Source organism: Coregonus lavaretus (assembly GCF_964263955.1).
Source record: "Coregonus lavaretus genome assembly, chromosome: 25".
Classification (NCBI taxonomy): domain Eukaryota; kingdom Metazoa; phylum Chordata; class Actinopteri; order Salmoniformes; family Salmonidae; genus Coregonus; species Coregonus lavaretus.
Genome location: NC_140012.1, coordinates 28,931,466 through 28,956,472, shown reverse-complemented (window position 1 = coordinate 28,956,472; position 25,007 = coordinate 28,931,466). Strand labels below are relative to the sequence as shown.

At 46.7% G+C, this 25,007-nt stretch overlaps 1 protein-coding gene across 1 annotated transcript in view; it reads left to right on the top strand.

Moving 5' to 3' along the window:
* The window catches only part of fbxw10 (F-box and WD repeat domain containing 10), a gene marked incomplete at both ends in the record, with an annotated part of 47,814 nt that extends 23,724 nt beyond the window's left edge, over window positions 1-24,090 (top strand). Inside the window, 13 exons of the mRNA XM_084142006.1 lie at window positions 7,102-7,347; window positions 10,426-10,553; window positions 11,986-12,099; window positions 12,365-12,471; window positions 12,687-12,890; window positions 13,168-13,289; window positions 15,586-15,740; window positions 15,974-16,116; window positions 16,295-16,453; window positions 21,873-22,159; window positions 22,601-22,801; window positions 22,964-23,678; window positions 23,862-24,090. Coding sequence (XP_083998132.1) covers window positions 7,102-7,347; window positions 10,426-10,553; window positions 11,986-12,099; window positions 12,365-12,471; window positions 12,687-12,890; window positions 13,168-13,289; window positions 15,586-15,740; window positions 15,974-16,116; window positions 16,295-16,453; window positions 21,873-22,159; window positions 22,601-22,801; window positions 22,964-23,678; window positions 23,862-24,090 — 2,810 coding nt within the window. The remainder of the gene's footprint in view (window positions 1-7,101; window positions 7,348-10,425; window positions 10,554-11,985; window positions 12,100-12,364; window positions 12,472-12,686; window positions 12,891-13,167; window positions 13,290-15,585; window positions 15,741-15,973; window positions 16,117-16,294; window positions 16,454-21,872; window positions 22,160-22,600; window positions 22,802-22,963; window positions 23,679-23,861) is intronic.
* Between the last annotated feature and the right edge of the window lie 917 nt (window positions 24,091-25,007).

Below are 25,007 nucleotides of genomic sequence, written 5' to 3'. Positions count from 1 at the left end.
GACGAGCTAAATCACTTCTATGCTCGCTTCGAGGCAAGCAACACTGAAGCATGCATGAGAGCATCAGCTGTTCCGGATGACTATGTGATCAAGCTCTCTGTAGCCGATGTGAGTAAGACTTTTAAGCAGGTCAACATTCACAAGGCCTCAGGGCCAGACGGATTACCAGGACGTGTACTCCGAGCATGTGCTGACCAACTGGCAAGTGTCTTCACTGACATTTTCAACGACGGGGCTGTAGTGGAACAAGTTGAGAGCTTCAAGTTCCTTGGTGTCCACATACCAAAAAACTATCATGGTCCAAACACACCAAGACAGTCGTGAGAGGGCACGACAAAGCCTATTCCCTCTCAGGAGACTGAAAAGATTTGGCATGGTTCCTCAGATCCTCAAAATGTTCTACAGCTGCACCATCGAGAGCAACTGCTCGGCCTCCAACCGCAAGGCACTACAGAGGGTAGTGCGTACAGCCCAGTACATCACTGGGGCCAAGCTTCCTGCCATCCAGGACCTCTATACCAGGCGGTGTCAGAGGAAGGCCCTAAAAATGATCAAAGTCTCCAGCCACCCTAGTCATAGACTGTTCTCTCTGCTACTGCACGGCAAGCGGTACCAGAGCGCCAAGTCTAGGTCCAAAAGGCTTCTTAACAGCTTCTACCCCCAAGCCATAAGACTCCTGAACAGCTAATCATGGCTATCCAGACTATTTGCATTGCCCCCCCCCCCAACCCCCTCTTTTACGTTGCTGCTACTCTGTTTGTTATTTATGCATAGTCACTTTTACTCTACCCACATGTACATATTACCTCAATTACCTCGACTAACCGGTGCCCCCGCACATTGACTCTATACCGGTCAGTGGCGGCTCCTGAAAAAATTCTCAGGGGGGGCAATTTTTCTGATGATTTAGGTGACCTACACACATTTTAAAAAAGATATGTCCAGCAACAACATGAAGACAGGGGCAGCATATAAGTCAATACCAGAAGCATTTATTGACTGATCTCAAAAGTGTTGGCTTACCAGGGTTGGTGGAGCCCTCAGTTTCATCTTTGCCTCGCAAAGCTAACTCAAACACTCCGCAAAACTTCACACACTGGATTAGCCGGCTGAGGATGTGGCGGTTCTTGCTAATGTCGTAGTAAATATATTTGTTATAGTGAATATGGAATATGATATGTTGAGTAAAATGTTGTGCTAAGATCTATTTAGGTCAGGAGCTGGTTATAAGTTCTATTCCTATCCAATAACAATGGACAAAAGGGTCCTATCTTGTCAGCCTTGTCAGTTTCAGTTCTCCAGTAAACTTGTGATTATCAACACTAACCTCATCGTTGTGGCGGCGGACAGCTAGCCTGTATCCCTCATCCAGTTGAGTGGGAATGTTCACTCTCCCCAAAGCAGACAATCTCAAACAGCTATCCATGTGGGTCTTTGACAGCTCATGTTTCTTAATCTTTCCTGAAAGATGGTGCATGTCCGTTACACACCAGTCGCTGTCCAAGCGGAGCTGTCTGCCGTGCCGCCTTCAGGGTGAAAGAGTAAGCAGGGGGTAGCAGAAGACTGCATTAGCTACATCGCAGCCTGCTAGCCAGGTTTTTCGTTCGTACCAATTTTTGGAAAATCCTCGGGTGTAGGACTTCCCCTCTTTAGTAGAAACCTGTTGAATTATTAAATTTGGTCTGGGAGGTCCTAATTGTTTCTTTGCCAATTTATCTTCATTTGTTCGCCGACAAAAAGGAACTTCTTTCAAAGACACAATCGAGTTGCACTGAAGCCTAGCCATTTTTACAGTAGTAGTGAATTGATTGATGAGGCTACCCGCTCTTTTCTTAGTTACGTTCATGGTTACGTTACGTATGACGAAAGCGCGTAAGTGCAAGCCCTCAGAAATCCATAGAGATTGTATTGAAAGCTCTGATATTTGAAAAAAATAGATTTTACATGGGAGTCTATGACAGACTTCTGGGCGATTTTCAACCTGACTGAAATCGCCCCAAAAGGGGGGGGGGGGGGGGCATTTGAAGCACGACTTTAGCCTGATTGGACATTTAGTGGCACTGTGGCAGATCAGACGTCTAGATTACAACACTGATAACTACTGTTGCCGTGATATAATTGATTAGAAAAAAAATCCCTTCCTTTTCCCGTTTGGCAGTGCGTCGCCCATATCGCCCTATTGAACACACCGCCCCTGATACCGGTACCCCCTGTATATAACCTCCCTAATTTTTCTTAAACTGCATTGTTGGTTATGGGCTTGTAAGTAAGCATTTCACTGTAATGTCTACACCTGTTGTATTCGGCACATGTGGCAAATAAAATATGATTTGATTTGATATGCTCAAGAGAAAAAGACGTTCTGATCATATAACATTTCAAAATGCAATTGCGGGAAAGCCACATCTTTGGAAGCTTCGTCCCCTTGTCCTTGTGGAAGAGAGGAGGGCCTCAGCTTTCTGTAGGTATTTGAAGCAGCCATTTTTATTTATATTATTATTTCTTAATTCTCAATATTCATCTCAATAACACAATTTTTACAACCAAGATATTTGATATGGCTTTGAGATATGGAGCGGCGTTTGAGCGGAATGCGCACCGGCCGTTGCGAGGGCATAGGCCTATACAGTGAGGGAAAAAAGTATTTGATCCCCTGCTGATTTTGTACGTTTGCCCACTGACAAAGAAATGATCAGTCTATAATTTTAATGGTAGATTTATTTGAACAGTGAGAGACAGAATAACAACAACAAAAATCCAGAAAAACGCATGTCAAAAATGTTATACATTTATTTGCATTTTAATGAGGGAAATAAGTATTTGACCCCTTCTCAATCAGAAAGATTTCTGGCTCCCAGGTGTCTTTTATACAGGTAACGAGGTGAGATTAGGAGCACACTCTTAAAGGGAGTGCTCCTAATCTCAGTTTGTTACCTGTATAAAAGACACCTGTCCACAGAAGCAATCAATCAATCAGATTCCAAACTCTCCACCATGGTCAAGACCAAAGAGCTCTCCAAGTATGTCAGGGACAAGATTGTAGACCTACACAAGGCTGGAATGGGCTACAAGACCATCGCCAAGCAGCTTGGTGAGAAGGTGACAACAGTTGGTGCGAAGAAACACAAAATAACTGTCAATCTCCCTCGGCCTGGGGCTCCATGCAAGATCTAACCTCGTGGAGTTCCAATGGTCATGAGAACGGTGAGGAATCAGCCCAGAACTACACGGGAGGATCTTGTCAATGATCTCAAGGCAGCTGGGACCATAGTCACCAAGAAAACAATTGGTAACACACTACGCCGTGAAGGACTGAAATCCTGCAGCGCCCGCAAGGTCCCCCTGCTCAAGAAAGCACATATATAGGGCCGTCTGAAGTTTGCCAATGAACATCTGAATGATTCTGAGGAGAACTGGGTGAAAGTGTTGTGGTTAGATGAGACCAAAATCGAGCTCTTTGGCATCAACTCAACTCGCCGTGTTTGGAGGAGGAGGAATGCTGCCTATGACTCCAAGAACACCATCCCCACCGTCAAACATGGAGGTGGAAACATTATGCTTTGGGGGTGTTTTTCTGCTAAGGGGACAGGACAACTTAACCGCATCAAAGAGACGATGGACGGGGCCATGTACCGTCAAATCTTGGGTGAGAACCTCCTTCCCTCAGCCAGGGCATTGAAAATGGGTCGTGGATGGGTATTCCAGCATGACAATGACCCAAAACAAACGGCCAAGGCAACAAAGGAGTGGCTCAAGAAGAAGCACATTAAGGTCCTGGAGTGGCCTAGCCAGTCTCCAGACCTTAATCCCATAGAAAATCTGTGGAGGGAGCGGAAGGTTCGAGTTGCCAAATGTCAGCCTGGAAACCTTAATGACTTGGAGAAGATCTGCAAAGAGGAGTGGAACAAAATCCCTCCTGAGATGTGTGCAAACCTGGTGGCCAACTACAAGAAACGTCTGACCTCTGTGATTGCCAAAAAGTGTTTTGCCACCAAGTACTAAGTAATGTTTTGCAGAGGGGTCAAATATTTATTTCCCTCATTAAAATGCAAATCAATTTATAACATTTTTGACATGCGTTTTTCTGGATTTGTTGTTGTTATTCTGTCTCTCACTGTTCAAATAAACCTACCATTAAAATTATAGACTGATCATTTATTTGTCAGTGGGCAAACGTACAAAATCAGCAGGGGATCAAATACTTTTTTCCCTCACTGTAGGTCGTATGGGTTGTAGCCTACATAAAATGTACTGTTGAGTGAATACATGGCTACTAGCAGTGGGTATTATATTTAGAGTTAACGATCTAGTTAATGTGTTTTGAGTTTCGACTTCCTCAGGTGTTGCACCCCAAATTAATGAGCCTATGATATTAGTTAGTCCACATAAATATGTACAGTGGGGAGAACAAGTATTTGATACACTGCCGATTTTGCAGGTTTTCCTACTTACAAAGCATGTAGTGGTCTGTATTTCTTATCATATGTACACTTCAACTGTGAGAGACGGAATCTAAATCAAAAATCCAGAAAATCACATTGTATGATTTTTAAGTAATTAATTAGCATTTTATTGCATGACATAAGTATTTGATACATCAGAAAAGCAGAACTTAATATTTGGTACAGAAACTGTTGTTTGCAATTACAGAGATCATACGTTTCCTGTAGGTCTTGACCAGGTTTGCACACACTGCAGCAGGGATTTTGGCCCACTCCTCTATACAGACCTCCAGATCCTTCAGGTTTCGGGGCTGTCGCTGGGCAATACGGACTTTCAGCTCCCTCCAAAGATGTTCTATTGGGTTCAGGTCTGGAGACTGGCTAGGCCACTCCAGGACCTTGAGATGCTTCTTACGGAGCCACTCCTTAGTTGCCCTGGCTGTGTGTTTCGGGTTGTTGTCATGCTGGAAGACCCAGCCACGACCCATCTTCAATGCTCTTACTGAGGGAAGGAGGTTGTTGGCCAAGATCTCGCTATACATGGCCCCATCCATCCTCCCCTCAATACGGTGCAGTCGTCCTGTCCCCTTTGCAGAAAAGCATCCCCAAAGAATTATGTTTCCACCTCCATGCTTCACGGTTGGGATGGTGTTCTTGGGGTTGTACTCATCCTTCTTCTTCCTCCAAACACGGCGAGTAGAGTTTAGACCAAAAAGCTCTATTTTTGTCTCATCAGACTACATGACCTTCTCCCATTCCTCCTCTGGATCATCCAGATGGTCATTGGCAAACTTCAGACGGGCCTGGACATGCGCTGGCTTGAGCAGGGGGACCTTGCGTGCGCTGCAGGATTTTAATCCATGACGGCGTAGTGTGTTACTAATGGTTTTCTTTGAGACTGTGGTCCCAGCTCTCTTCAGGTCATTGACCAGGTCCTGCTGTGTAGTTCTGGGCTGATCCCTCACCTTCCTCATGATCATTGATGCCCCACGAGGTGAGATATTGCATGGAGCCCCAGACCGAGGGTGATTGACCGTCATCTTGAACTTCTTCCATTTTCTAATAATTGCGCCAACAGTTGTTGCCTTCTCACCAAGCTGCTTGCCTATTGTCCTGTAGCCCATCCCAGCCTTGTGCAGGTCTACAATTTTATCCCTGATGTCCTTACACAGCTCTCTGGTCTTGGCCATTGTGGAGAGGTTGGAGTCTGTTTGATTGAGTGTGTGGACAGGTGTCTTTTATACAGGTAACGAGTTCAAACAGGTACAGTTCATACAGGTGATGAGTGGAGAACAGGAGGGCTTCTTAAAGAAAAACTAACAGGTCTGTGAGAGCTGGAATTCTTACTGGTTGGTAGGTGATCAAATACGTATGTCATGCAATACAATGCAAATGAATTACTTAAAAATCATACAATGTGATTTTCTGGATTTTTGTTTTAGATTCCGTCTCTCACAGTTGAAGTGTACCTATGATAAAAATTACAGACCTCTACATGCATTGTAAGTATGAAAACCTGCAAAAATCTGCAGTGTATCAAATACTTGTTCTCCCCACTGTATGTAATTCATCTCTATGGAACAAAAACATCTGAACATTCTGTAGTCCTATTTTGACAGTGAAAACTATAGTCTAATTGTCAACCCAAAATTCACGACAATCGCTGGATTAGGTAGCACATCAAAATATCTTGAATCATCCATTCCTGCTTGGACGAGTTCGATGAAACAACTTATTTCTTGAATACCTAAGTAGTCTATTTATTACACTTCTTAATAAAGCACTATGAATGATTTTAATTAGAATCAAAAGTTAGTGACACCAGGGGAAAATGTTAACCACGTTCCCAGACACTTCCGCCCAAATGCGGAAAGAGTCTTGTGGACCAACGCATCAAACTTGGCCTTCGTTAGCCAACACAGAAAGACCCGGCGCATAGGCCTTGGCTTGCTTAATCGGCTTAATCTACCAACCAATCATCGCCCACAACACCTTCCGCCTCTCAGTCATGTGATTCACTCAAATTAAATGATGACAAATCCTTTAGTCAGTAGGTCACTCCCATAGAATTCTATGGTCACTCCCACAAGGCCAACTTTTAGTCATTGATATCCCAGGCTTATATGCTCTGTGCGCAATAGCCTGGGGATGAGGTTAGGAGTCCTGTAACATTAATTAACACTTAGGGTAGGTGTAGATTCAGGGGAACACATATGACAGGCACTAATTTACAATATAGCCTAATTAGTTAGCTTGGCTTTTATAACGTATAAGGCTTAATAAGCAGACAGACAGAGAACAAGAAGAAGCACAGAGTGACAGCAGAAAAGATGCTGAGACTGCACAACAGTGAGGCAAACAAAATGGTGAGTTGGCGGCGTGCGCAATGATGTGGGCTGGTGTGGATACGGATAAAATGCCAGGGACTAATTATTGTCCCAATCCGCTCCTGCAGTGGGGGTACCTGTGTTACTGAGTGGTTATGATAAAAATGTAATGTTTGATTAATAGGACAAATATAAACACCCACCAAATTATTATTATTATAATCAAAGTAGACTACAATGATCATTGACATTTTGGTTGGTCAAATGTTTGTGCACTCTTCAAAGTTCACCATATCCAGTCCACTATGAATTTCTACCTCACTGTGTTTCAGCCAAGAGCTGCCAACTCCATGTAGCTCCATGGGTGGTGGTGGGTCCCAGCCCTACCTCAGAAGGCTTGCAGGGCTTTAGCAGTGTGTGTATGGGCGTGGTGAAGGAGGATAGTGACACAGACTCCACCTGTTCAGACGACCCTGCTCTGAGGGTGGTCCCTCAGTCCTCCACCTCTCTGTCTGGGGTCAGCCGATATAGAGACTTCATCCGGGGTCTCCCTGTTCATCTTGCCAAGAGGATTTTAGGTGAGACACCATGCACCCCCCACCCTCTACCCCCCCAAAACATGTCTAAGCTATCATTCAGTGGACTCTGTGTGTCACGAACGTCTGGGTAAGGAGTAGACCAAGGCGCAGCGTTGCAGGCAAACATACTCATTTATTTAGTGAAACGCGATCAAAACAACAAAAGACGGTAACGTGACAGTAAACGGTCAAACACAACCAACACGAAACAAGAACCCACAAAACACAAAGGAAAACCGACAGTTTAAATATGGCTCCCAATCAGAGACAACCAGCAAACAGCTGACACTCGTTGCCTCTGATTGGGAGTCACTCAGGCCAACCTAGACATAGAACAACTAGACACTCAAAACACAGCACATAAACACACGGAATCTACACACCCTGACTCAACATATAAAGTCCCCAGAGCCAGAGTGTGACAGTACCCCCCCCCCCCCCAAAGGCGCGGACTGCGACCGCGCCTCAACAAAAACCCCAAACAGGGGAGGGCTGGGTGGGCATTCCTCCTCGGAGGCGGCTCCGGCTCCGGGCTTGACCACCACCCCTCCATAATCCTCCCGTAGCGCCCCTGGTCCGGTCTGACCCCGCTGACTGGATCAGGACTGGACATCGACGGAGCGGATTGCTTAAGCTCCGTTGTGGAGCAGCTGACCAGTACCTGATCAGGCACCGGACTGACGACGCGCACCCCTGGCTTGGCGCGTGAGGCAGGAACGGACCGGACCTGGCTGACGATGCGCACCCCAGGCTTGATGCGTGGAGCCGGAACGGGCCTCACCGGACTGACGACGCACACCACTGGCCTGGTGTGGAGCGCAGGAGCGGGCCGGACAGGGCTGACGAAACGCACCACAGACTTGGTGCGGGGAGCAGGAATGGGCCGGACTGGGCTGGCGACGCGCACCACAGACTTGGTGCGGAGAGCAGGAACAGGCCGGACAGGGCTGACGAAACGCACCACAGACCTGGTGCGGGAAGCAGGAATGGGCCGGACTGGGCTGGCGACGCGCACCACAGACTTGGTGCGGAGAGCAGGAACGGGCCGGACAGGGCTGACGAAACGCACCACAGACTTTGTGCGGGGAGCAGGAACAGGCCGGACAGGGCTGACGAAGCGCACCATAGGCTCGGTGCGGGGAGCAGGAACAGGCCGGGCCGGGCTGACGACACGCACCACAGGCTCGATGCGAGGAACAGGAACAGGCCGGACCGTACTGGGGACACACACCACTGGCTCTACGCAGGGATCAGGAATGGGCCGGACCGGACTGGTAACACACCCCAGTACCTCTCGCCGTGCCTCCACATTTTCCCTCTCCTCTGTGACCAGTGGCCCCCTTAACCTGGCGGCCTCCTCTGCACACCCGCTGGACCGCTCCATCGCGGCCTCTTGCTGCCCCGTCGTCCACGTCGTGAGCCCCCCCCTAAAAATTTTCTGGGGTTCTCTCCTCCCCGTGGGCCAGGCCTCTAAATTTCTCGCCCAACTCTCACTCCTCTGCTTCCAACTCCCGCTATTCAGCTCCTCAATGGGCTTGACCCAGTCGAGGCTCTTCCTCCATTGTTCCCACGTCCACTCTCTCTGCTCCTCCCTCGGCTTGACCCAGTCGAGGCTGCCACGGAGATCTGCTAGGGATCTCCCTGGCGATGGCTCCTCGACTCGCTGCTTGGTCCAGTTTTGGTGGGTTCTTCTGTCACGAACGTCTGGGTAAGGAGTAGACCAAGGCGCAGCGTTGCAGGCAAACATACTCATTTATTTAGTGAAACGCGATCAAAACAACAAAAGACGGTAACGTGACAGTAAACGGTCAAACACAACCAACACGAAACAAGAACCCACAAAACACAAAGGAAAACCGACAGTTTAAATATGGCTCCCAATCAGAGACAACCAGCAAACAGCTGACACTCGTTGCCTCTGATTGGGAGTCACTCAGGCCAACCTAGACATAGAACAACTAGACACTCAAAACACAGCACATAAACACACGGAATCTACACACCCTGACTCAACATATAAAGTCCCCAGAGCCAGAGTGTGACACTGTGGTGTTACATGAGAATATACTCAGTGGTGTAGTAGAGGGTAAATGCAACTAAACACAGTTTTGCTGAAAAATGCATTGAAAGTATAGGGAGCATTACCTTTTTCACCGTGACCAGCGATCAGTTAATGCACCTATTTATTTTTTTACTACTACATCACTGCATATCCCCCTCTCCAGTATTCTACATGAAGAATACTGGTCTCAGCAGCTATTATTGCTCCATACCTTCCCTAGTTGGTAGTTTATATGGTCGATCATATTGCAGATTCAGTGTGTGCAGAAGTGAACCTGTACGTGTGCACTTCGCCGACCCCTTATGCCACCTGATATGCACAGTGTTCATCTGGCTCTATTCAGGGACAGCGGTATACTCTACACTGTCCCGTTTTGTCTAGATTGAAGTACCTGTTGACATTTCCTTGAATCAGCCCCATAGAGAAACATATCATGGCTAAATAGCTATGCCATGGTGATGACTTTGTTATGCAAGGCTACCCTTTTAAAGCTCTATGCCTCTCCCGCTTTATACCTTGAGCTGGTCTCCCTAGATATTTACGAGATGGAAGAACAACAAACCTTTGCTTAGCAACCGGTACAACAATTCCCTTGGAGGTGTTGTTAACATGTCGTTATATAGCCTTCATTTACATTTGAAAGAGATGTGTTTGCATATATCAAAAAAATATCACAGGAATAGTTTTAAAATACCGTAATAGTTTTATATTTTTCAAACAAAAGACACTTACCTTTTCAACAACTGTTCAATATTTGAACCACTATCGCTGAATTATTTTCTCATTCCATGCTTTTAAACACAAAACACCTTGTGACATCACTTAGGTTTCCTTGGTGTAGACGGAATAGAATTTCAATCCGAATTCTCTCATTCTGTTATGAATATTCTCAAGTAGTCCTCCTTCAATGGACCTCATATCCATTAAATGTACAGTATGGACTGCTGTAACCTTTGAGGGATGGCTGCTTGTCATCATACCCTCAAGGATTTAAGTGCAGAAGCTGTTTGTTTCAGGTCTTCTAGACAAGGCCTCTCTGCACCACTGCAGGGATGTCTCCCAACACTGGCGATACCTGACGGAAGACACTCAGGAGGACCTTAATGCCAAGAAGATGGTGGAGAAACAAGCTATGTTGATGCAGGTACTGTATGGTAACTATTAAAATACAACACTCTAGATCCACCATTGGCACATAGATTTGAAAAATTCAGGGCAATAAAGATATTGATTGTTGAAGAAAAAGAAGTAGCAGGAGCTGCTCTTGAAGGTGAATAGTACTAAAAAAGCAAATGGAAAAATAATAACTACAAATAAGTGCTAAGTGTGTCTTGCCCTAAAGGCAGAACTGAGCGGTTTCCGCTAGATGGGACAGCTGCAAAGTCAAAATTGGCTATATCGTTTTTTTTGTAGCTTTTTGGTCTTCATTTAAGGTAAGGGTTAGTTAGTAAGGTTAGCAGTGTGGTTAAGCTTAGGGTTAGGTTTCCAATCAGATTTTATGACTTTATGGCTGTGCCAGCTAGTGACCACTCTGCAGTCATCTCAATAAATGCCAACCTTCGTCCAACATGGCACTCTATTCCCTACATAGTGCCACATTTTTTTACCACCAGATTTAGATTTAATGTGTGCATCTGTATGATCCCTAGAGTATCTTGAGCCACTTTTAAAATCAATCAAACACTCAATATCTTTGCTAAGTGACATAAAAAAAGTCCAGGCCCACACATTAAAGAGTGACTGAACACGCCGATTGGCCCGTGTGTTTTTCTGTTTCTCATTAGGAAAAATAGATTTCAGTCTTGGAGGTGTGTTTCCTGACGAATTCTGCGTTTGGTTAATGATGTTTGTCCCCCATCCCACACTGTAGATGCCATGCAGAAGCCTATTTCACAATCCCCAGAATGAATCTAAGATAAGTCAAGAAATCTGCAATGAATTTTGACGTTTTTGCCGAGGATATTTTAGTTGCGTAATTTTAAATCTAACTAAGGTATTTGGTGCAGTATTTCACTTTTAAAAAATATATATATGCGCAACGTATTGTTTTATGTAAACAAAGTAGGAGCTGCTGGGCAGGTCTGTCTCACTGTCTATGATATTGGATAGAGAGCAATCACTGCAGCTGTTCACCCCATTTTAGTGAGTAAATGAACATCATCAAATCAAAACCCAACCTTCTTTTACCCGTTGTGACACGCGGATGTTCCAAACGCCGTTTTAGACGAGACTGACTTTATGACCAAAATTATACTATTTACACTTTGTAGTAGATTTTGACACTAGAATAACTGTTTCTGACTCAGACCGATGCCACATAGGCCATTTTCAAAGGGATTCATTGCTTTTTAAAGGCAGTCGCTCTTTAAAGGCTTTTTAACTTGCAAACCCACACAAGTGCTTGGATTTTGATTTTTTTATGGCACTTAGCAAATATATTGATTGATTGATTTTAAAAGTAGCTCAAGATAATCTAGGGGATCACACAGATGACAGGTTGTCCATTATCATCATGGCATGCTATTTGACTGAAGTACATGTTAATATAAACCCATGTGACTTTTTTCTCTTCTCAGAGCAACACTACAGGTGTCAGCTCTACATATGCCAAAGTCCGCGAGGTCCTAGTGCCCATCAGGGAGGATGAGAAGCACATGCACCACGGAGAAATCTTATCCAAAATCAGACAGGTAAACAAATCACTATCTACTGTATCTACCTTAATATCATATAAATCAATGTCACCACTTATCCCAGATTACAACACTGATCCAGGGGATGCTGCTTTCATCGTATGTGTGTTTGTGTGTGTGTGTCTCTTGGGGCTTGTGAAAAGCGGAAGAAGATTTTCCATATCTTATGAAATGGTCAGTAAACAATCTATTCTATATTCTGCTGACTAGGATATGATCCCCTGATGTTTGTACTGGCTATCTGTGGTTGTCTGTCCTACAGGAGAGGGGCTTTGAGGCCATCTATGCTGGCGTTAGAACCCGAGCCATACAGATGGAAGAGCGGAATGTCTACTGTGGAGTGTACAACGTTCTGGTGCTGCTTGACAGGTCAGTAACGGTAACCACAGTGTCTTTGTAACATTGTAGCACCTGCTGCTAACAAATAATACAGTAACAAGGCCTATAGTTCAAAGTCTGGGTGTGTCCCCCAAATGACACCCTATTCCCTATATAGTGCACTACTTTTGACCAGAGCCCTATAAAGAAGTAGTGCATTTGGGCCATTTGAGATGTAACTGATGTATCTTTGTTGTGGTCAACAGGGAAGACCCCTCCAGGGTGGTGCACTACAGTGGAGGTCAGCTGGTGGCCGTGGGGTCCAAGGACCGCGTGGTGCGTCTGCTGGACGTGCTGACACTGAAGGAGGTGTCCCCGGTGATCCAGGGCCACGCCGGCTCCATCAGGGCCCTGCTGCTCTGTGAGGAGAGAGGACTGGTCATCAGCGCCAGCTACGACCTTAGCATCAGGTAGGAGGAGGGTAAAGGCATAGAAATATAATTACTAGAATGGGTATCTCTAGTCAATGAGACCATAATGGGTAGTTTGGACCCGTTTTTCTCAATTCAATGGGTTTTTGAATTTGGTTTGAAAACCCAGCAATGACTGTGATGAAAAATTATGCTGTTTTTAACGCTAAACTTGCGATTTACTGTCAGTTGTAGTTGTACCTTGTTAATTTAGGTGATCATACTTATTGAATCTTTATGAATGACTGGTTTGATATATACAGTACATTCACTATAGGTGTTGGAATCTGAAAACAGGCGTATGCCTTATGCTCTTCCGTGGCCACTTGGGTACCATCAACTGCCTGGACCTGCATGGGAATTGTATAGTCTCAGGGGCCAATGATTGCAAAGTCAAAGGTAAGTAAGTGTCACACATAAACCTCACCAGCCACGTTGTGTGCGTGAGTGTTGCAATTCTTTTTACACATACATGTTATTTAATCATTTCACCCACACCACTCACACGCGTGAACGAGCGTCTGCGTAGCCAGGCACTAAAATAGAAGTTGGTTGTGAGACGCTCCACGTGCTGCAAGTTCCCTTCTTATTGGATATCAGGAAGATTCAAACCCACGTGGATGTTTGAAAGACAAACGAGGACAGATTAACTAAAGATAACTAACTAAAAACTAGCTAGGTTTCCCTTTTTATCTGTGGATTAATCTTCGGACTAGAGAAACACATGATTTTGTATGACTCTGGGTCAAAATTCTGCAAAGAACCAGCTAAAAAGAAGACTATACGTATGTCAGGTAAAATAACAACCCAATGTTCATCTCCCAGGACAAACTAGCTAGCAATAGCTAGCTAGCTAAATGTCCATGAATATTTTATGTGTGTTTCGACCCCTAATTAATATACACTGCTCAAAAAAATAAAGGGAACACTTAAACAACACAATGTAACTCCAAGTCAATCACACTTCTGTGAAATCAAACTGTCCACTTAGGAAGCAACACTGATTGACAATACATTTCACATGCTGTTGTGCAAATGGAATAGACAACAGGTGGAAATTATAGGCAATTAGCAAGACACCCCCAATAAAGGACTGGTTTTGCAGGTGGTGACCACAGACCACTTCTCAGTTCCTATGCCTCCTGGCTGATGTTTTGGTCACTTTTGAATGCTGGCGGTGCTTTCACTCTAGTGGTAGCATGAGGCGGAGTCTACAACCCACACAAGTGGCTCAGGTAGTGCAGCTCATCCAGGATGGCACATCAATGCGAGCTGTGGCAAGAAGGTTTGCTGTGTCTGTCAGCGTAGTGTCCAGAGCATGGAGGCGCTACCAGGAGACAGGCCAGTACATCAGGAGACGTGGAGGAGGCCGTAGGAGGGCAACAACCCAGCAGCAGGACCGCTACCTCCGCCTTTGTGCAAGGAGGAGCAGGAGGAGCACTGCCAGAGCCCTGCAAAATGACCTCCAGCAGGCCACAAATGTGCATGTGTCTGCTCAAACGGTCAGAAACAGACTCCATGAGGGTGGTATGAGGGCCCGACGTCCACAGGTGGGGGTTGTGCTTACAGCCCAACACCGTGCAGGACGTTTGGCATTTGCCAGAGAACACCAAGATTGGCAAATTCGCCACTGGCGCCCTGTGCTCTTCACAGATGAAAGCAGTTTCACACTGAGCACATGTGACAGACGTGACAGAGTCTGGAGACGCCGTGGAGAACGTTCTGCTGCCTGCAACATCCTCCAGCATGACCGGTTTGGCGGTGGGTCAGTCATGGTGTGGGGTGGCATTTGTTGGGGGGCCGCAAAGCCCTCCATGTGCTCGCCAGAGGTAGCCTGACTGCCATTAGGTACCGAGATGAGATCCTCAGACCCCTTGTGAGACCATATGCTGGTGCGGTTGGCCCTGGGTTCCTCCTAATGCAAGACAATGCTAGACCTCATGTGGCTGGAGTGTGTCAGCAGTTCCTGCAAGAGGAAGGCATTGATGCTATGGACTGGCCCGCCCGTTCCCCAGACCTGAATCCAATTGAGCACATCTGGGACATCATGTCTCGCTCCATCCACCAATGCCACGTTGCACCACAGACTGTCCAGGAGTTGGCGGATGCTTTAGTCCAGGTCTGGGAGGAGATCCCTCAGGAGACCATCCGCCACCTCATCAGGAGCATGCCCAGGCGTTGTAGGGAGGTCATACAGGCACGTGAAGGCCACACACACTACTGAGCCTCATTTTGACTTGTTTTAAGGACATTACATCAAAGTTGGATCAGCCTGTAGTGTGGTTTTCCACTTTAATTTTGAGGGTGACTCCAAATCCAGACCTCCATGGGTTGATAAATTTGATTTCCATTGATCATTTTTGTGTGATTTTGTTGTCAGCACATTCAACTATGTAAAGAAAAAAGTATTTAATAAGATTATTTCATTCATTCAGATCTAGGATGTGTTATTTTAGTGTTCCCTTGATTTTTTTGAGCAGTGTAGTTGGTTCACAGTTGGTTTTGATATTTTAACCTGCGTGTCATGATCGTGTCTGGTGTGGATGGACAAAATCAACATGCGTGCGATGGCGCACACGGACGCACGCTCGTGGCCGGTGTAGTCAGCATGTCAGGCTGTCAGGCAGTTTGCTTGAATATTTAGCAACCTTGTTTTGTGTGTTAGTAACTTTGTGTGCTTTCACCTCCACGGCAGTGTGGAACCTGCAGACAGGGCATTGCTATGAGAAGATGAAGTTTAAGCACCACAACCCCATTCTGTGTGTGAAGATAGACAAGGCTCTAGTGATGAGCAGCTGTGACAAAGGGCTGGTCAAAATGTGGGGTATGGAGACCGCCTCACTCCTCAAGGTAAGATGGTCTGTACTCTGTCATGTCAATGTCTTCATTGACCTTTTACACAAAAGGCATCCATATCTATATTTTCAGGAGTCTGGTCTAGTGGTCAGAAGCAAAGATGTACAGTAAACTCAAACAAGGGCACATGGAACTGGGTTTCCCATTTCAGTAGGTTTCGATTTGAATGTTTTTTGAGTGAAAGTGACACTGTCCTCCCTCACCAAAGTCCCTGTCTTGTCTTCCAGGTAATCGATGCCCACCACAGCTCTGTAAAGTGTCTGTTCTTCGACCAGTGGCACATCCTGTCAGGTGGTTCTGATGGACAGGTCATGGCCTGGAGCACCAACTGTGACATAAAGAAGAGCCTGATGACCTATCGCCATCCAAAGTGAGCATAAACATTGTAAATATAATATTTAAAAAACTTTTGTTTTTGGTACTGTTTTTGACTGGTTTATCTTGAGGTTCCTTGAATACTGTGTGTGTGTGTGTGTGTGTGTGTGTGTGTGTGTGTGTGTGTGTGTGTGTGTGTGTGTGTGTGTGTGTGTGTGTTTGTCGTCCTCTAGGGAGGTCTTGGCGCTGATCTACCTCTTCCTGCGTGTCATCACCGGGTGTGGGGACGGGAAAATCCGTATCTTCAACTTCCTGACGGGAGACTGCCTGAGGGTCATCAAGGCTGGGGGTCAACACAGCGCTATCCAGTCCCTGCACACACACAACAACAAGTTAGTACTGTACTGTCCCTGCACACACACAGTAACAAGTTAGTGATAATTAATTTAACTTAAATCAACAAGTGAGTAATCATTCATTTCATTTTTACTTTGACAACCATGATTTTACCCAGAAGCGTATGTCTTTAAGACATCTCCCTCTCTTCTCTGCCCCTCCTGGTTCCCTTTCAGTCAGTCAACTTCGGTACAACATACTATGGGGAGTCGCACTCTCGCGACTTCGGTTGAAGGATATAAAATCACACCTGACAAGGCCAGTGAAATCCGCACCTTGCGAGAAGCCCCGCCTTCCACAGGTGATTAGTGTGAGGCTCGGATTCATTCCTTAAATTATTACGCTCTTCACCTCACTACTATTTTTATTTTTAATTATTATTTTTAACAGACTAAAAAACAAACAATTGTAACACAAGACTGTCTTACGTTGTGCCGACTAAACTGTCCCTTTGTGGTAGAGCATGCTCACTCCCTGGATGTTGTATGCTGGAGTTTGTATGGTTCTCATAGTTTCCTAATCACAAACAGTTAGTTATTCTTCGGATTGCTTGGCCTGGCTATACCAATTAGTAAGATGGCAAAAAATGCAACCTAGACGAAGGCTAAGCCGGGTTCGGGTTCGCGACCATGCCCAAATAAATAAAGAGATACTCACGTTTGTTGTCTTGTATGTCTCAATTCCTAATTTCAATTTCAAGTTGGAGGGAGTGTAGAAAGCGGGGCTTGCGTGCTCCTCCAATGAGGAAGCAGCCACCGAACAGCTGGCTTGGGTAACCCCGGAACGAGGGGCCTTAGCACGGGTCTGAGCGACCAGTGCGCCACTCCGCAAACACATTACTGTGACGACAGTGCCTCCATGTTTTGTTATGGCAAACGGGGTACTACGTCAGCCATTTCCAGAGCCCTCTGTGCCCATAAGGGGGCTGGGCTTCAGGCAGGCTATACAGTCTCATGTATTGGAAGCTTGTCCATGTTTAATGCCCCTCTGGTACCCCGCATTCCATTGTGTTCATGGTGTTCAGGGGGTATATCAATCTTACCAGGATGGGAAAAATAAGTTGGGCAATTCCCTTTCTGTCCACAAGGGGCACCCTCCCCTATAGGTGGCTCATAATATATTATATAATAATATACAGTGCATTCGGAAAGTATTCAGACCCCTTCCCTTTTTCCACATTCTGTTACGTTACAGCCTTATTCTAAAGTGGATTAAATTATTTGTTTTCCTCATCAATCGACAGACAATACCCCATAATGACAAAGCAAAAACAGGTTTTTAGAAATGTTTGCAAATTTATAAAAAATAAAATACAGAAATACCTTATTTACATAAGTATTCAGACCCTTTGCTATGAGACTCGAAATTGAGCTCAGGGGGGCCTCCCGAGTGGCGCAGTGGTCTAAGGCACTGCATCGCAGTGCTAGCTGTGCCACTTGAGATCCTGATTCGATTCCTGGCTCTGTTGCAGTCGGCCGCGACCAGTAGATCCATGGGGCGGCGCACAATTGGCCCAGCGCCGTCCAGGGTAGGGGAGGGTTTGGCCGGCAGGGATGTTCTTGTCCCATCGCGCACTAGCGACTCCTGTGGCTGGCTGGGCGCAGTGCACATGTACGGTGTTTCCTCCAGCACATTGGTGCGGCTGGCTTCCGGGTTAAGCGGGCACTGTGTCAAGAAGCAGTGCGGCTAGGTTGGGTTGTGTTTCGGAGGACGCACGACTCTCGACCTTCGCCTCTCCCGTGTCCGTACGGGAGTTGCAGCGATGGGACAAGACTCTCACTAACAATTGGATACCACGAAATTGGGGAGAAAAGGGAAAGATAAGAAATTGAGCTCAGGTGCATCCTGTTTCCATTGATCATCCTTTATATGTTTCTACAACTTGATTGGAGTCAACCTGTGGTAAATTCAATTGATTGGACATGATTTGGAAAGGCACACACCTGTCTATATAAGGTCCCACAGGTGACAGTGCATGTCGAAGCAAAAACCAAGCCAGGAGGTCGAAGGAATTGTCCATAGAGCTCCGAGACAGGATTGTGTCGAGGCACAGATCTGGGGAAGGGTACCAAAAAATTTCTGCAGCATTGAAGGTCCCCAAGAACACAGTGGCCTCCATCATTCTTAATGGAAGAAGTTGATGAGAAATCAAGGGAGAAGGGCCTTGGAGATGGGAGAACCTTCCAGAAGGACAACCATCTCTGCAGCACTCCAACAATCAGGCCTTTATGGTAGAGTTGCCAGACGGAAGCGACTCCTCAGTAAAAGGCACATGACAGCCCGCTTGGAGTTTGCCAAAAGGCACCTAAAGGACTCTCAGACCATGAGAAACAAGATTCTCTGGTCTGATGAAACCAAGATTGAACTCTTTGGCCTGAATGCCAAACATCACGTCTGGAGGAAACCTGGCACCATCCCTAAGATGAAGCATGGTTGTGGCAGCATCATGCTGTGGCTATGTGTTTCAGCGGCAGGGACTGGGAGACTAGTCAGGTTTGAGGGAAAGATGAACGGAGCAAAGTACAGAGAGATCCTTGATGAAAACCTGCTCCAGAACATTCAGGATCTCAGACTGGGGCGAAGGTTCTCCTTCCAACAGGACAATGACCCTAAGCACACAGCCAAGACAACGCAGGAGTGGCTTCGGGACAAGTCTCTGAACGTCCTTGAGTGGCCCAGCCAGAGCTCGGACTTGAACCCGATCAAAAATCTCTTGAGAGACCTGAAAATAGCTGTGCAACGACGCTCCCCATCCAACCTGACAGAACTTGAGAGCATCTACAGAGAAGAATGGGAGAAACTCCCCAAATACAGGTGTGCTAAGCTTGTAGCGTCATACCCAAGAAGACTCAAGGCTGTAATCGCTGCTAAAGGTGCTTCAGCAAAGTACTGAGTAAACAGGTCTGAATACTTATGTAAATGTGATATTTCAGTTAATTTTTTAAAATACATTTGCTCAAAATTCTAAAGCCTGTTTTTGCTTTGTCATTATGGTGTATTGTGTGTAGATTGATGAGTAAAAAAACAAATCAATTTTAGAATAAGGCTGTAAAGTAACAAAATGTGGAAAAAGTAAAGTGGTCTGAATACTTTCCGAATGCACCATATGCCATTTAGCAGACGCTTTTATCCAAAGCGACTTACCGTCATGCGTGCATACATTTTACATATGGGTGGCCCCGGGAACATTGCTGATTCCTGCCTGTAGCTCATTAGTCCCTATGAGGTGTCTAGTGATACAGGTTATGGGCCCTGTAGGCGATTGGTGGCACTGCATATCAATTACCTGGAGGTCCTAACAGTGTATCTGGTGCTCACGCGCTTCTCCTTGCTTTTGTCGGGCCAGCTTGTGCTGGTCAGAACCGACAATATGTCAGTGGGTGGCATGCATCAACAGTCCGGGAGAGACTCTGTCTCTCTCCCTCCTAACTTTTGCTCACTCCCTGTTGCTGGGGAGCAGTGCATACATGCTCTCCCATTGGGCGATGCATGTCCTTGGTTGCCTCTAATTCGGGTGCAGATCTTTTGTCCAGGTGTCACCCTTTCTCTCAGGAGTGGAGAATACACCCATGGGTGGTTTTCGGCAGGGCCGATGTAGATCTTTATGAATCGCGAGAAAACGCGCATTGTCGTCTGTTTTTCTCGATGAGGGACCCGAGCGTTGGGGAGGGTGCGCCTGGAGGGCTTGTAGTTGAATTTTGTGACTACTCGTAGTAACCATGGTTCGCGGAGATCGGCCGCCTATTGGGCAGGGTCCCGTGGTAACTCCCGCTGCGCAGGGATCAGCTATTCCAGGCGCACGGGCAGGTTTAGCACCCTCGGCCAGACATTTGGGGTCTGTGGACTTGGCCCCTGAGATGTCCAATCTCGCGGCTAGAGGTTTACCTCCGAACATGATTACTACTATTCGTCCTCAAGGGTACCTTTTTTTCATGGGAGGGCTGTATGCGTGCGTGGTAGTTGAACAGAAAGCCAGCGGGTGTGGGCGGGTGCAGTATGAAAAGATGCGGGCGGGAGTGGGAGGAAGAAATCAGTCCTGTACAGACCTCTGCTTTGGTCCCAAAATAAAGGAATTGTTCCTTTTCAGAGTGCTCTGGGGAGGAGCTTTTTCGAGCAGGATCATTCATTCTCCACTTTGAAAGTGTACATGGTGTCTATTTGAGCATGTCATGTGGGAATTGAAGGGCGCCACAGCAGGGCTTGTGTCCAGGCGTTGCGGTTCCTAAAGGGTGTGCGCCGTCTCAGGCCAGTTTCTAAACCTATTGCGCCGATTTGGATTTGGATGCTCTATGTGAGGCCTCCTTTTGAACCACTGGAGTCTGTGGATCTAAATATCCTCTCCTGTAAAACCTTGCCCGTGGTTTTGGCCTCAGCTAAACATGTTGGGGACCTTCACGTGTTATCCGTACACCCTTTCTGTACTCAGTTCGCCCTGGGCGACTCTAAGGTGACGTTGCGTCCAAATGCGGCCTTCGCCCTGACGTCATGGTTATGTCCTACAGGTCCTTAGCTTTTGAGCTATTTTCCTTTTGCTTCTGAAGAGCAACAGAGGTTACATGCCCTGTGTCCAGTGCTAGCGTTATGCACGTACATTGAACGGACCAGGGATATCCGGTTATATGACCAGCTTTTTGTCTGTTTTGCTAATCCAGCTAACGGCAGGGCACTCTTTAAGCAGCTGGATTGTGGAGGCTATCTCCCTTGCATATAGCAGCAAGGGTTACCTAGCGGTGTACGCGCCCACTCCACCAGGGGCCTGCCAGCGTTTTGGCCATTATTTAAAGGGTTGAATGTAGTAGATATTTGTGCTGCGGCAAGTTGGGCATCACCACACACTTTTGTGAGGTTTTATCGCTTGGATGTCACTGCTCCCAGTGTGCTTACAGCTGGGACAGGGGAAAGTTACTAGGCAGTGCGCCATGTGCGCAATACCCAGACTGCCACATCTTGTGGGGGCAGGTCTGAGTGGACTGCCATGGGCCGTTTCATTTAGTATCTGTTGGAGTCGGCATGGGGCGTGATTCTATTTCCCCATAGTATGTTGTACCGAAGTTGACTGACTGAAAGGGAACATTATGACTATAACTACTGTTCCCTGAAGGAGGGAAACAAGGTACAACATCTGTTTGGAACCACACCACCTGTTCCTGGGCTCGGTGAAGAGTGGTATTAAATTGAAGGAATGAATCCGAGTCTCACGCTTATCACCTGTGGAAGGTGGGGTTTCCAGCGAGGCGCGGATTTCAATGGCCTTGTCAGGCGTGATTTGAGATCCTTCAACCGAAGTCGCAAGAGTGCGACTCCCCATAGTATGTTGTACGTCTCATTTCCCTCCTTCAGGGAACAGTAGTTATAGTCATAACTTTATGTTATTCTTCCTCTCTTTCTTTTCCTCCCTCTGTCTCTCTCTCCCAGTATGGTGGTGAACACGGGGACCAGTGTTCTGGTCTACCAGTTCACCAGGGTGCGCTGGGACTACTCCGTGCTGGCAGAGAGGGAGTTCTTTAACGAGTTCAGGGGTACTCTTAAAAGCATGCTCAATAAAAACAAGTACCCCTACTCCTACGTGCGGGCTGAGCGCATGACACAGATAGGCTCGTCCAATCGTAAGATCTACGACCATGAGAGCAAGAAGCCAGAGAGGCCCGGGCTGTCCCACCACGCACGCTCTCTGTCAGCTCCCAACATGCGCCGAGCACAGGGTGAGTGTTTCTTTGGGTCTGGTGGCCGATTAGCCTTAAATCCAACCTGAATATCGCTCCATTATCGCTCGCTTTTATTAACCCCTTGTCTTTCCAGACACCTTCCTCTACCCTCATGATTTATCTCCTGTGTCTCTCTTCACTCTCACCTATGGCCAGACTAAACCCTGAATATTGCTCTGAAACAGTGTGTTATTCCGTTTGCAGACCCCTCTGTATTCATTCATGTACGTATGGCATAGCAACCATATAATAGTGGTCTACAGAACATAGAGCATGGGATTAAGCACAAACAGACTGGACCACCAGGCTAGGCTAATATCATCCTGCAGTGACTATCCTTTATCATGGTCTCTGACATAGAAATAGAATTGCTATGGTCTGAGAGCCTTTTTCCTCGTTCTACTAATTCTATTTCTGTGGTCTCTCTGCTCTCCACAGCTGCTCAGCAGGAGTCTATGAGGCCGGCCACGTGGAGTGCGCTTCAGGGCCACCGTAGGAGCCGGGCCTACATCGACCTGCAGCCAGAGTTCATCACCAAGCCCCCCTCGGTCATCTCTCCTGGAAGACCCGTCAGCGGACACAGCCAAGACTCCCACAGCAGGGCCAGTCACACGCCCAGGAGTCAAACCACTGGCTCAGGTGAGATAGAATAGGATAGAATAGAATACAGTTGAACGTAATAGAATAGAATAGTAATTGAGAGAGACAGAAACGAGACAGACTATAGTCCTTATGGCTGTATAACAAAGTGCATGTTTACTATTGTTCCTTGTAATCAACCGTATATGCGGCCTCTCACAGCGAGGGAGCCGTCTGTGACGTCTAAGTGGGTGCTGAGGCGCAGCGAGAAGGCAGTGAAAGACCGAGTGAAGAAGAGGGGCCCCCATCGGCCCGTCACCCCTGAGCATGTCCTCCTCAAGGTCAACTCCACCCACCGGCCCCAGGGAAGCGACCAGGCCGAGGCCAACATGAAACTCAACGCCCGTGTACGAGACGCCTGGGGCTCCCCTCCACCTCTACCTCCACCTGTCCAGGGGATAGATCCAGAGCCCCATGCCTCACCATTCCCACCTGCAGCCCCAAAACAGAGCCCCCAGAGTCAGTCACAGAAGGCCCCAGCAGGACCCAGCCACCAGGTCTTCCAACATGGCATGACCAAGACCTACGTCCCCCTCATGACCCACGCTCTGGACCTCAACCCGAGGCACTCCCTCAACTGTCGTGAGGTCTGTTCCACCATTCCTTCCCCAGCCATGGTGCGGCCTCACACCAGCCACGCAGCTTCCACCCAGCGTCAGCCATGCCCCGAGCCAGAGAACAAGAGGCCCCAGACCTCCTGTGGTATAGGGGGTCTGGCGGTGCGTAAGGTGGGGGCATTCACTACCACCGCCCAGTCGAATGTCCAGGCCCCGCAGCGCATGTTCATGAAGGTGAGGAGCAAGCGGCCGGGACGCCACGTGGACTTTGAGATGCCCAATAAGACCATTAGCCAGTACAACCCTCTAGACCCATTCAGGTATGATATGCATAGAATTACACATAGAACAAATAAATTATAGGATCTCTATGATGGTATGCCTTTATGTTACCAAGCTAATTTTCCTATGAGACATTTTAAAGTATTCCTTGATTTGTTCATGAATCTATCCATCCATTAATTAATTAATTAATTTGTTCATTTATTCATTAATTCACTCAGGGAGCGTGGGGCCTTCAGGCTCCACACAGACACCCAGCTGGAGGAGTACTTCAGGGTCCAGAACCACCAGATGAACCAGCTGGGGGAGGGATGCTATAGGACCAAGGAGGACCAGGACAGACAGAGGAAGAGGGTCTGGAAGATGAAGGTCAAAGGTGTCCCTGCCTTAGACTTCCCCAAGCAGGACCAGGTGTATGCCCCCGAGTTGGGACATGAGATCTACATCTGAGACTGTCTGATACTCTCACCTGGACAGGTGTTTGGCTGGCTAAACCCAATACACACATGGAGCTTTTTGATCTGTGTGGCCATGCCAGGGCAAGGATAGAGCTGCCAGGGCAAGGATAGAGCTCAGGGCTTTTGCATGTATGATTCTCCCCCCTGGTGGCTTGTCTCTTGTTTTTTTTAAAGAGGCTGTATGCGCACCACTACTTGTGTATCATGTAAATACATAAACATATAGATGCATTTCTGTACTCCCACCAATCCATATATTATTTTTGTAATCTAATGAGGAGATAGCAAATTATTTTCTTTATCTGCTCTAATGAATGATTTTTACTTCACCTGTTTTGTGTCAGAAAGGTGTCTTTTTTCAAAGCGAGTATATGTTGATATGTTACAAACTCAACCTGAATATTGCCCCAGTGTCCAGTAGGGGTGAGTATAACACCATCTGAGTGTTGGTCAGTCAGCTCAGAGAGAGAGATCATAGGGGTTCCATCCCAATAATCTCTCCTTCCTCTGGAAGTGGGCACTCACTCACTACTCCCCACTGAAGTCCCTAAGTGAAGGGAAAAGGTGAGAGGAGGAGAGCACGTAGATGAGAAGGAATTATACAACTATCAAAGAGATGATGCTGTTTGTATGTGGCTGCTATGAAAGTGAATTGTGCGGGTCATCAGGGGTGTACTCATATCGTCGATTCTGTTGAAAAAAGTTTCGGTAACACTTTACTTGACATCCAGCGTCATAACACGTTATGACATGGTCATAACCATGTCATAATATGTCATAACAGCTGACATAATGTCATAACACGCAACTTACCTCACAAGGCAAAACATTACATTACACCATAGCCTACTTGTCAACGGTATGTTTATGCTATTTAACATTTTCTTACATTTTACATATTAAATGATC